The sequence below is a fragment of the Saccoglossus kowalevskii genome, chromosome 1, assembly GCF_978046115.1.
Source record: "Saccoglossus kowalevskii chromosome 1, keSacKowa6.1, whole genome shotgun sequence".
NCBI lineage: Eukaryota > Metazoa > Hemichordata > Enteropneusta > Harrimaniidae > Saccoglossus > Saccoglossus kowalevskii.
In genome coordinates, this window is record NC_140641.1 from 28,098,411 (window position 1) to 28,111,694 (window position 13,284).

At 36.1% G+C, this 13,284-nt stretch overlaps 1 protein-coding gene across 3 annotated transcripts in view; it reads left to right on the forward strand.

Annotated features, from left to right (window-relative positions):
* Positions 1–114: 114 nt before the first annotated feature.
* LOC100366748 (E3 ubiquitin-protein ligase TTC3-like) overlaps positions 115–13,284 on the forward strand; it is a 68,179-nt gene continuing 55,009 nt past the window's right edge. For all 3 annotated transcript variants that reach the window (XM_085500320.1, XM_085500325.1, XM_085500328.1), the window contains exons 1-2: positions 115–312; positions 6,894–6,937. In XM_085500320.1, the coding sequence (XP_085356446.1) occupies positions 276–312; positions 6,894–6,937 (81 nt within the window). In that variant the 5' untranslated portion in view covers positions 115–275. The remainder of the gene's footprint in view (positions 313–6,893; positions 6,938–13,284) is intronic.

Genomic DNA, 13,284 nt, shown 5'->3' on the forward strand with positions numbered 1-13,284 from the left:
TTTTGATCTCCATTCTCAATTATGAATTTTACTAACATTTAAGAAAATCCAGAAAGAGCCCAGTCAATGCACGTGTGTGTTGTAGGAGTGTCAACATTGGTCGACTCCATTTGATGAAGGTCAAAGGTCAACATGTACTCGTTTGTTGTTTAGAAAAAGCGCCATTTTGTTTCTATCTCGTGTGAGAGAGGAAAATGTAGTTTTTCGCTCTGTCGTATAAATTTTAAACGTGTTTCACGGTATTGCACTATTGTATTATAATTAGGCTTTGACAAATGTCTAGAATGCCGTCTAAGAGAAAACGAGAAAAGGGTAAGTTGACTTTCAAAAGTTTTGGGGAAGTACGAAACGAAGTTGCGCGGAAGAAAGCAGACAGTGATTGAAAAGGTCGACAGGTCATGGTAATATTTCCCAACACTGCCATGCCGTTACGTTTAATTTCGGAACTAACTGAACTATCTTCTTTGCAGTATTTGCGTCTATATATTTGTTGCTCTGAACATCAGGATTCCATAATTTCCGTTAACTGAGAGAATGGATTTTTAAATAAGATTGGTCCTGCAGAGTGGCGTAAAATATGTCTTGAATTTGAAACAGCCGAAACAATGAAGCGTTATCTCGGATATTGTTCCATGGAAACCAATAATGCATCAAATTCTTGTCTGTCTGATTTTTAAAATCTATTGACAAAGAATAAGTGACAAAATGCTTGAATGGGGAAGATAACCTTGCTGTAACGGATCTAGGCACAGGGAGCCCAGGAACTATAATCAACTGTAGTACGCAGTCTCTATGAGCGGGGGGGGGGGGGGGTTATCGGCAGGTATCTAGTGTAAGAAATAGACAAGGGATGAAGGCTCCAGCCAGCTCACATTTTTTAAACTCGAAAAAACAGACGAAAAGAATGAAACATAAAATCTAAAAAAAATACCAGGTTGAAGAATATTAGTTGCTCTTTCAAATGTTGCCAAAGCCTTACCTACATTTTACCAATATCTGCAGAATAAATCAAGAAAACTACAATAATCGATATTCCAAATTATATTTCGATTCGCTTCACACAACTCAAGCATGATATCGGTAGAAACTATCGATCGACTTACATTACCTTTATTCGAACTAAAACTGGTTAAATCCTGTGAAAATCGAAACACCAGAGCAATATTAACAAACCCAAGAAAACAACGTTTGGTTTATTTTGAAGCAGAGGCCCGAGCATTCACAGTTCCAAACATGCGCAGTTCCAAACATATACGCATGCTCGGGCCTCTGCTTCAAAATATCCACGTAGATGGGTTTGTTAATATTGCTCTGGTGTTTTGCTCTACCCTGTACAATGTATTAGTAAATAAAAATAACTATGCAGTGCCTGTAATACAATTTATTAGAAAATAAATTTAAATTTGCAGTGCTAATAACACACAAGTTATTAGAAAATAAAAATAAATATGCTGTACTATAAGTTATTGTTCCAAGAAAATAAATAACTCAATTGGTATCTTGTTAATTAAACATGCGTGTGGCCAAAAGGATCACCTGTAATAAGGGTAGAGCTTTGCCCAAGCAGGCTTTTGTCTGCAGTGTTTATGTCCAGGGGTCTTTTTGTCATATACTAGTACTCTTTTATTAGGGCACACCATTAACGTAGAATTTTACAGTGGTCTGTCGTGTGATTATCACAAGATGATAAAATGTAATTAAACTTGATTAAGGAATCTAAATTATGCAGGTTTATTTTCACCATTCGCAGGGTTTACAATAACACCATATACTGGGATTAAAATAAAAATACTTGAGTGTAATTGTATTTTTGTCTTTTGCATACTTATTCATTTATTTATTTATGTCTTCAATGCAATCAAACGTCAATAGTTGACAACTTTTAACCATGTTAAGGTAGCGAGAAGGGAAATTTTCACTTTTTTCTTGATTTTTCAAAAATTGATAAAACGGTTACTTTAGACCTTGATGCATCACCCCAGGTTTACAAAAGATCGAAATTGCGAAATGACGTTGCTCAAATTAGTGTTTTAAAACACTAGCAGACAAGACTACAACTGGCGTTTCGTGGATATTTGCATAATGTTTATCTTTGAAAGGGTTTAAATGATAACATCTTATCTGTATACTCTGTTGTTGACGATTCTGATATAACGGGTGATAAGCTTCCAGTTGCAAACAATGCGTGTTTATCTAACGTCCATTGTCAGCATTATTGTCAGTCGAGACTTCGTCGGAGAAACATGGTCATATAGTACTCATTTCGCCCAACCTTCCGCTTTTACATCGACCGCTTATCGCTTAATTTCCGACCACGCGGTCTTGTCCGACCGGAAACCGACCGCATTTTAATCACGTTTTTTTTTCGCTCGCTCGCTCAATGAAAACATTGACCGCTCGCCCAAACAGGTAGGTAACTCCTTTTGACCATGGTAGTTTTCTACCTCCATGTTTTGACAGAGCAGAGAAATGAGGAAATGTTAGTGATTAATTCCAAAAATAACGATACCGAATCAACATCGGTCCACGTCTGGTAAAATTTGACATTCAATTTTTAAAATTAAGTCACGATCATTGAATGAGTTCGGTCTATACCGTATACGTACCGTAAAAGTGTTCCCACAAAAAATATTTTCGACTAAAAACGGCCATATGCCCTGAAAAAATCGAACAGAGCTTGACATGTATGAATAATTTATTGGGCTTAAAAGAAAAACGTGTCAAATTTAGTTATAGCCATAACTATTTGGTGGCCAGTCGATGAACAATTCGAAACTAAGGATTCACACGGAAATCATTTATTTTACATCGCAAAATTAAACCATGCCCAAAACAGAGCTAGAGTTGTTCGCGGTGAAACAACCGCATTGAAGACGATGCAACTTCAGCTAGCCATTTCTTACCTTGAAATAAAAAAAATAAAAATTCGAAGAGCATCGGGGAAAATATTAATAATCATCCTTATCAATCGCTTGCTTTATTTTATTCGAATCCATGAAATTCACGATTTTTTTTTACATTTGTTGGCAACTTCCGCGCTAAAAATGATTGAAAATGTGGGTGTGGTTATTTTGCAAAGTCCTGTTGATAATACGGACAAATATGGTTCTGTGACCCAGTTCGTGCTCCGATCAGGTGACTCTCAGCCAATCAATGATGTTGTAACAAAGCATATTTGACGCTAATTGAAGGGTCATCGTACAATCCAATCACCGGCGTCGATTCACATAGTTGTTTGTGCTGTGACAGGCTTCAAAATTATTCTCTGAAAAACATATATTTTGACAAACTGATGGAATTTGACCTTAGTTAAAAAAAAAAATACTAAGCTAAGATACATTAGAGCTCACGCGAATAAGTTTTCTCTGCAAGTTGTGAAATAAAGTAAACCATTAAAATAAAAATAAAAATGTTACATCTAGAACAAGCACCCAAAATACGTAACAAGAAGTCCCAGTTCAGTTGCTTTCACGATACAAGTGTAATACAGCTATTAGATTTGAAGTGTCGTTCAGAATGTAATAATAGTTAATACTAGTTGTATGTTCACACTTTACTATCAAAACCACCATTTCGACCACCCATGTGCCAGTTTTCAGTGTTTGGGCGAGCGGTCAATGTTTTCAATGAGCGAGCGAGCGAAAAAAAAAAACGCGATTAAAATGCGGTCGGTTTCCGGTCGGACAAGACCGCGTGGTCGGAAATTAAGCGATAAGCGGTCGATGTAAAAGCGGAAGGTTGGGCGAAATGAGTACTGTATGACCATGTTTCTCCGACGAAGTCTCGACTGACAATAATGCTGACAATGGACGTTAGATAAACACGCACTGTTTGCAACTGGAAGCTTATCACCCGTTATATCAGAATCGTCAACAACAGAGTATACAGATAAGATGTTATCATTTAATTCCTTCCAAAGATAAACACTATGCAAATATCCACGAAACGGCAGTTGTAGTCTTTTCTGCTAGTGTTTTAAAACACTAATTTGAGCAACGTTATTTCGCAATTTCGATCTTTTGTAAACCTGGGATGATGTATCAAGGTCTAAAGTAACCGTTTTATCATTTTTTGAAAAATCAAGAAAAAAGTGAAAATTTCCCTTCTCGCTACCTTAAATGTTGTTATAATTATACATTAAACATGTTCCAATCGAGCTGCAGATTTCAAGTGCAGCAACTGTATTTATACAGCTCTATATAATAACTTATTGTTCGTAATGTATTACGTCATGAAATATAAATCACACCATTGGTTTAGCAACTGTACAATGTGATTTATTGTATGGGTCACTGAGATACAACCTTTCAGTGTAGCTATTTGTACAAGTACTGTACATGTAGTAATAAATCATAAGGCCTTGTTCACACATGCTGACAAGCTGTGGGCTAGATCACTTTGTAAATATTTCTTAACACTGAGCTAAACCAAAGACATCTTTTTCTAATGTCTTTGGCTAAACCTGCATTCTGTTTGTATGTCACTTTGATTTTCAACATGACTTGTACCTTATCATGTTCTATTCAGCTACTATTTGGCCACCTCTAGAGGACGTTTCAACTCCAAGTCCTTGTCCACATGTGTCTTGTTTCAGGCTTAAGATAGAAGCCTACTCATAATTTTAAGTTTGTCTTTTTTTAAGAACAATTCCATAAAGCACAATGTTAAAAACAAATTCCATTTTTTAGTCCGACGAAGTCCAAAAACGGGAACTACCGGTATTAATTTGGGTTCGGCCCATCTGTGCGTGTGTCCGTCTGAAGCCATTTCTCTGACACCCTTTGACCGATCTCATTCAAACTTTGCATATAGACAATGTATGGTGACCTACATATGCATGCTAATTTTCGTTCTGAATTGATTAAATATGGCTGACTGGCAGCCATTTTGTCTGGAACTGTTTCTCAGAGCTGAACAGGGTGATTTCAATCAAACTTTGTATGTGATCATGCATATTGGGTTATAGGTGCATGTCACTTTTTTTTTTGAGATTCGGTCCAAGATGGCCGACTGGCGGTCATTTTGTTTTTTTCTGTTTTCGTGCTGATTCCTCCATAAGATATTGCCTGATTCAGTTCAAAATTTGTGCATAGGCACTATACCGGTACTTAAAGAAAATTCAACACCGTGTTTTGTTTTGTTTTGAGATTTGATCAAATTTGTCGAAATGGAAGCCATTTTGTTCAATATCTTAAAATCACAGTCTGTAACGTGTCCGGAACTGTTTCTCACGGCTGAATAAGGCGATTTCAATAAACTTTGTATGATGATCATGTATATTGGGTTAGACGTGCGTCTCATATTATTTTCTAAATTTGGACCAAAATGGCCGGCTGGCGGCCATTTTATTTTTTTTATTTTTTGTGCCGATTCCTCTGAAAGATATGGCCCGATTCACTTGAATATTTGTTCAGAGGTAGTATACTGCAAGGTAATACAACAACATGTTTTGTCTTGAGATTTTATCAAATTTGTCGAAATGGTGGCCATTTTGTCAAAACAACATAAAATATTCTGTAACAGGGCGATATGGCCTGATTCAGCCTGATCCTGATTCAATTAAACTTTGTACATTGTATGATGACCATACATATTAGGTTACGGTGCAAGCCGTATTTTTTCTGGAGATACTTGAACAACAATACCCGACTGACTGAGTTTTTCTTTCATGCTATTTCCTCTGTAAGATATACATGTAGTTCAATTCAGTTCAAAGTTTCCATGTAAGTACTATCCATCTGACTAAATTAGTCTGGGTTGACAACAAGTCAATTTGTTCAACATTGGATTACAATTAACTCTGGGTCGAACCATAGACCCTCTACTGGAGGGTCTATGGTCGAACCCTGTGTTTTGCTACACATGTCAACACTACTAGTACTAAATTGGCAGTCTTGTAATGCTTATCAGAGAGCCTATATCTTATGGTTGTTTACTAGACAGTTTTGAATCGAATGTTATAAATCATGGACTCTATTTCATTGAAAAAATAGTAACATAGTTATACTAGTTATGGTTAACTGCAAGTAGTATGAACTGGTAATTTTTGTGTATGGATAACTATCTAAGTAATCAGTTAATTGTGTAAGTACTAAAGTGTATCAGACATTACATTTGTTGGTTTTGTATTTATCATGTAGTTGTATTAACCTTTCTACAGAGTATCGCACATATCATTCAAATAATATTCGCAGCAGCCCATATCAAAATCTTGACAAAAAATATGTTGCTGTTAACGGCAATGAGTGAGTATCAGATGGAAACTGTTTGTTTTAGGTGAAGTATATACATAGATTAGGTTGTTATTTTGTAGCATTTTGCAAAGCAAATATACTGTATGAGATGTATTTAGAATAGACAACAACACTGCACATTGTCAGACAAGTAACAGTATTCTAAATGAGAAGAATGTTTCATTGTTTGAAAAAAACTAAAAAAAAACTACTACCTGGTAGTATTCAAATACACTATTTAGTTCAACATCATCCAAATGCTTTATTTTGAATATGGTATGTCACCAGAAGGCATGTATGTGCATTTAGCGCATAGACAATATTTAGCTCTTGAGCCCACCACTGTTCATTATTTGAATTTGAATACTCATGTAATGAAGCTGAGTATTTACAATTTTTTTATACCATTAAATATGTTTATACAAACTATGATTCAGCTTTCTGCTGCTCACTATATACAATACAGGTATACAAAGTAGTTGCAAATACCTTTCCAAAATATCATAATTCCCTTGTTCTTTGTTAGTCGTAGTCAATTAGTATAGTCTGGTACAGTCTGTAAATGTAAGGTGAGAAGTAGCATACATTTACATGTAGTTCTAGTTCTGTAGTTCTTTACACCATTGTATAATCATAACCTTCTATATCTCTTTATTACAGGACGTCATCGAGATATGCCATCATTTATACATTCTTCAGAGGAGGTAAGCTAATTAAACTTCTACATATCTGTACTACATGTAGATGACTAATGATTGCAAATAAGTACATGTGTATGAATGTACTGGTAATTTAGATGTGGATATGAAATACTTGTCTCCATCCTAGTTCATGTATGCCCCATCCTGTAGCAACAATATTACTGTAAAAACCCTCAAATAAGAGCCACTTTGTAACACTTTCATTTCTGGCTGGTGCTTATTTGACGTAACATGTTGACAACTTTGTAGCCAGTGGCTCTTAAACCAGGGTCATCAAACTTTTTCATTGTGAAATAGGGAAGGGGATAGGCAAACACACACACAACCAAAATAGACAAGTAATTATTAATGATGTATCATTGCAATTAATTTATTCTGTAAAAATACTGTTATGGGAATAACAAATGTCAAATAAATACGACGATTCGACGTTTCATCGATAATGTGTAGCAATGCCTGAAGTCGGATTTGGTAGCACTTTCAGTGTCTGATCCTACACTCGAATCACTTGTACTTCCGTTGTACAATTGTTTACCAAGTTTGGTACGGCAAACTTTTTTCTTGAAAACTGGGAATAACTTGGGTGGCTGTGGCTGGCGTTGTGGTTGATTTGGTGACGATATAAAATAGTTTCGGATAGAATTGATCTGACCAGCAGCGACAGGAGAAGACATACTTGCAAAGCAAGCATGGAACGAATGAAGAAAATGATGCCCAATCACTTGTATTTATGGCAAAAACAATAAATAAAAACACGTTTTTCTATAGATTTTTACAGCTTGGGTACTTGGGCATTGTTTTAATTGCGCTAGACGTCTGACAGTACAGCTTTGGTTTATATTTCCTGTTTCATAATCAAGCCAGCTTATAATGATATGTTAATGATATTCACGTACTTCACAGTCCACGCAAACAGGGTCAAACTATAGCCCCACCCCTATATAACCAAATACGAAACGATACCGAGAAAGTAACAATTACATGTATTAAAAATAATTTCCTGTGACCAATCGGAGAGACGAAATCATTCACGAAAGCCCAGGCCTGTTACAAGGCATTTTCTGATTGGTACAAGTTCAGATTATTTTCAATTCTCACAAATAGCTAATTTAAATATTTGGGTCAGCGGGTCACGTAGACTTCACTTTGCTGTAAGACAAGTTGATCGCGCAAGTTTGTGGAACTAATCCATTCGACTTCAATTTTGATTATTTTCGGCAAGAGAGTCCTCTCCAAACTAATGCCAGTTATTTTGTTACTTCCCTGAAGATTTTGTCTCGAATCACCCCAAAACGAACGTCTCAAATGAAATGCAAAAAATAACCCAAAATCACGATCAGCGAGAGTGGGCTGCGTAATCATTACATTCTCACAGTCGGAGCAGGGAGCTGTAATTTCATAATTTCATTACAGCTCCCTGGTCGGAGCTACGTCACGATCCCTCAAACGTTGCCAGGACCGGATTAACACCTCTGTTTTCCCCCACGCTAAGGAAAAAATCTTTTGTTTTCTGCTGACTTCCTGTTCCGGTCCGTCTGTGAGAATGTATTTTCGATACCTCCAATTTTCCGATAAAGGCGTTCTAAAATCGTGACGTTCTTTACTTGGTTATAAAGACAACATTGACAATGAATATCTCAATGTGATCCTTCGGTGTTTCGGCAAAAAACATACGAGTAGTTACTACTGAATAGTTTGTGAATTGGTCGATTGTGTGTCAGAAATATAAAATGGACAAGTTGACAGTCACCAGTGTTCTCCCCAGACTCTAAGCCAAGCATCGCGGCTAATTTACATAACAATACATCTTATTTGCATAATTTTGTTTGCATAATAATTAGTTTCCCCAACAAACATTATAACTGAAATAAAGAAGAGATACATATCTCATATATTTTTTATCATTTACATTCATTGTGTTTTATGTGTGCATCAAGTCAAATACAGTTTGAAATGGAACAGGAAAGAAATGGAAATACTTATAGCCAGTCAGTAAATATATTGTTTATCCGTGGAGGTAACTGGTTCATCATTATTTTGTGTACAAGTAGTCAGTTTTAGTGCCAATGTTACTGTCAGTTCATACGACCGGGGGGGGGGGGGGGATTTGTTTGTTAAATTTGCAAAATCTGTATGAAGAAATTAATAAATCAATAATGACATTTTTTTTCTATAACGGCATTTCAAAACTAAAGTCAGCGATTTTTCATTGATCTATCTATTATTTGTGTAACGCTACGATCACCATAACATTGTCAGCTGACGGCATTGCGTTGAACGGGTATTCACCGCTGCTGTTGCGATCATCGGTCCTTGACTTTTTTGTTTAAAAATACACAAACTTAGAATTTTTGCTTAATTAAAACGATTCATTTACATCAAAATCGCCAACGAAATGTTGTTTTTAAACATCGCGGAAAAACATGCACTCTGCGCCGCCATTTTTTGTTACCTCAATCAAAATCTCCGTTGTAACCCAGCATGCATCGGTTGTGATGTCACTACATGCGTTACGTCGCCTTAGGGTGGCGTTCCTCGGTAATGACGCACTATGAGTGAGGTATTTCTAGAGGTCAGGGTTCGTTTTTTCCTCGTCCGTCTCGTCTGCAGTTGAATAATTTTTACTTCGATTTATTTACAGCTTTTTTTCCCGATGCGACTTAATTTCACTTGTTTTTTTAATTCTTGGTAATTAGTGTCACTGGCGATTAAGTAGTAAAAACGCAATTAATCGCAGTACAGCAACTCGGGATAGACCATCCCGACGCAATTGGCAAATTATTACTACCCTAGTATTTTGGGTTTGCCAGCTCCGCACCCTTGATAGACTTGGTAACTTCTTGTAGACTTCCGTTTTTATCACTGTTTTTGTAAGGCTAACTATGTACAAAGGCGGGATTACCTTTCGATCAATACATGTTATTGTTTTAAAGATGTGCTAGACGAGGCTGACACTTGTAAACAATACAACGTGAATAAGCATCGCGGGCAGGATTTCAAGGATCGCGGGCGAAACAAAAGCGACGCGGCTGTTTGTCTAAGCGACGCAGGCCCGCAGTCCTTGAAAGGCCTAGGGAGAACACTGGTCACATTCACGCTCTCAGTTCATTTTTTTCGTCTATCATTCTTCCGTTCTCAATTACACAGGACATCAGGCAAGTTATGGGGATAATCTTTATTTGTCTCACACCTTCTATGGGGCAATAAACAATGCAGGGTGGAAGTGAGGCACGACAAGCTCGGTGTCTGCCTGATTGTAAACAACCTGGCGGCTGGCGCTTATTTCAGGGTTCTTATTGACAAAACCACTCAACTCTTGGTGGCTCTTAATGGAGGGTCAAATGTAACAAATTTTCACTGAGTGGCTCTTAATTGAGGGTGGCGCTTATTTGCGAGTTTTTACGGTAGTTGATATTCAGGGGAGTGAATTACACATGAAGTCGGTGTGTGTTGTGTTTGGGGGAGGGGGTTACACTTTTGGAAAAGTTTAGATGTCATAGTCCCTCTACCCCACCTTCACACCCCCTTCCATGCATGTATTTTAATAGAAAAATTACATAGACATCCATGGGTTGTCCATCAATTGTAGACGTACATGTATATTTTCATGTAAATGCTAATTGAGGTTATCTGTCTCTTCTGTATTCAAAAGCAGGTGCATATATTTGTTACTGTGCAGATTACAGAATAGATTGATTGCCCTTTACCCCATTATAGTAATTAATCATTAACTAAAACATTTTAATCTTTTTATTTGAGGGTGTTTTAAATTTACACCTTCAAACTAGTCACTTTGACAAATATTACCCTCACATAGTTAGAACTAGTGATGACGAGAGATAAATTATCACAACTTTGCTTTCCAAAAGTGGAAAATTATAAGTGTTTTGTATGTATTATAGGTTTTTGAATTTATTACTCATAAAGCCCTTTGAACCACAAAACTATAGTTCGGTGTTTAGGAGCTTGTGTCAAGTTGTAACATGATTGGTTTGTTATCAAATATTAGACTGACATTTTAATGCCACTCTACTAAAAATGGTTGTAAAGTAACAAATTTATGGATGGCTCATCTTTATACATTGTACAGGTCCCATGCGACATATACAATGTTGTGTAAAATACTTGTTTACACAAAATTTGTGTTGGCTGTTATACTTCCAACATCTTGCAGTTGTGAAGAAAACGATTTTAATTTTGCTATTGAGTGAATTATATGATGAGAATACATGTAAAATAAGACGTTTAACCTGTGTGTTGTAAATATGGCTAAACAGTTGTAAGAATTAAATTTATCCCTTTTACTATGTTGTGTTTCATAAATTCTCCAATTTAGGTGTCACTCTAATTTAGATACCAGGGAAGAGTGAAGGCCTTAATTTGGTTGAAAAAAAGGCGTCATTTAGACAAAACAAAGAAACAAACGAAAGTTTCAAAAGCAAATTTAATGCATTGTTTAGATCATGGTAACGCAATGCTGGTCATGCTGTGTTTCATAAGTTGTGTTTTCAAGGTGTTTCAAATTTTAGTTGTTATTACAATAACATACAAATAATCAAACCCATGTATTGTCATAAAATTCAACTTTTTTTGGTCGCATGCAAACGCTTGATGTGATACATGTACAATATCCATCATGTTTTTTTTTTCTATATACTTGACCTGAAACTGTGTTTTTGACCTGATAGACTTGTTGATTATAACGAATGTAAACCTTTTATCTATTTATCTATTTATTATCTTTTTTAGTTCGAAACTGGTTTAGTCTTGTATATCCAAGGTGTATCTCAAACATCCCTGGGCCATTTCTCTTCAAACCACACATACATAATACCTTATCTGATACATATACATGTGTGCATTTGGTTTTATGATTCGGTCAAAAATGGCTGACTGGTGGCCATTTTAGTCATAAAAACCAGATCTTGGGCATGGCACTTAGATTTGTAAATTTGACTCAAAATGGCCAACTGGTGGCCATTTTGTTTTTGATACACATACAATAATTTTGTCAGGTAATCAAAGATGGCTGACTGCTAATAAGTTTAGTTTTGAAAAACCATATGAATGTCACTTAGATTTGTAAAATCTACTCAAGGGAACTGACTTGATCCATCTATTAGGTCACTCAACAGGGTTCTCCACGGTTTGAAAATTAAACAGGGCGCACCAATGTGAAGTGGGCGTGGCATATTTGTAACGTGCATCATTGGCAAGGATGTTGAAAAATGGAAACCAAAAAATCTATTAATCTACATATTATTACATATGCATAATATATATTTATTATTACAAAATGAATAGGAATTTTGAAGAGCTATTATTAAGTAAAAGTCAGCACGTACGATTCCTCAAGCGGCGACATCAGTTGTTTACAAGTAATGATCGCGTCCAGAAAAAGACGTAACAAGTTTGTTATTTTATTTTCCCAAATAGATACATACATGCTTTATTTAATTTTTAGCAAAAATTTATATTTATGATTTATATTTATTTGGACGAAGCAAAATAAAATGTATGTCGCACAAACGTTCGTAATTGGTTCATTAAAAAACTTGCATGAATGGCACCAAAAAGCAAACGAAATAAAATGTACACAATAGAAGATTTTCGATCTGCAGTTAACAGTTACTATCAAAAATAATAGAATTAGGTATAAAAAAACAAAATACATACTTAAAAGAATAATTTTCATTCGAATCGAAAGTTTGATGATGTCTGCTTCGTTGAAAACAGCTATGACCCGGAAACAGTTCATTTTACTGTGTGCACCCTGATACTATGTAACGATGCTTTTGACTGGCCAAAGCCACGCATTGACGCGAAAAACAACCAATCAGAATATTTGTTCCAAAAGAACACAAGTAAATTTATTTCCTCCACTTATGATGCGAGTTGAAAGCATGGCCGTTTTACCGGGGTTTTTAAATCGTGATTTAAAGAAAATTCAACTTTAAATAGTGACATTTAAATATAAACATTTACATGTTCAAGCAAGCATTCGTGTGGACTTCTTGGTGATCAGCAATGTGATGGTACGTCGGCTGTGCTGGTCGTTTACCATCATGCAAGTGCATAGCTGCCCGGTTGCTGCCTTTGTTCCACTCGGCGGTGACGATGTTGCCGCTACCTAGTCACGGCGTGAACTTGGTTTTAACCATTGACCTTATGTTTAACGAATGGTTTTACCGATAACGATTTTATATATTTGACGTCACCCTGGCAGTAAAAATATGGGTACGGTAATGCACTTTTCTGGGCCACATGTTCATTTTTAATCGTGTTGAAAAAACTTGTAACTTTTTGTTTGGTGGTGTTATCACCTCACGGTGACATGCTACGATAACAAA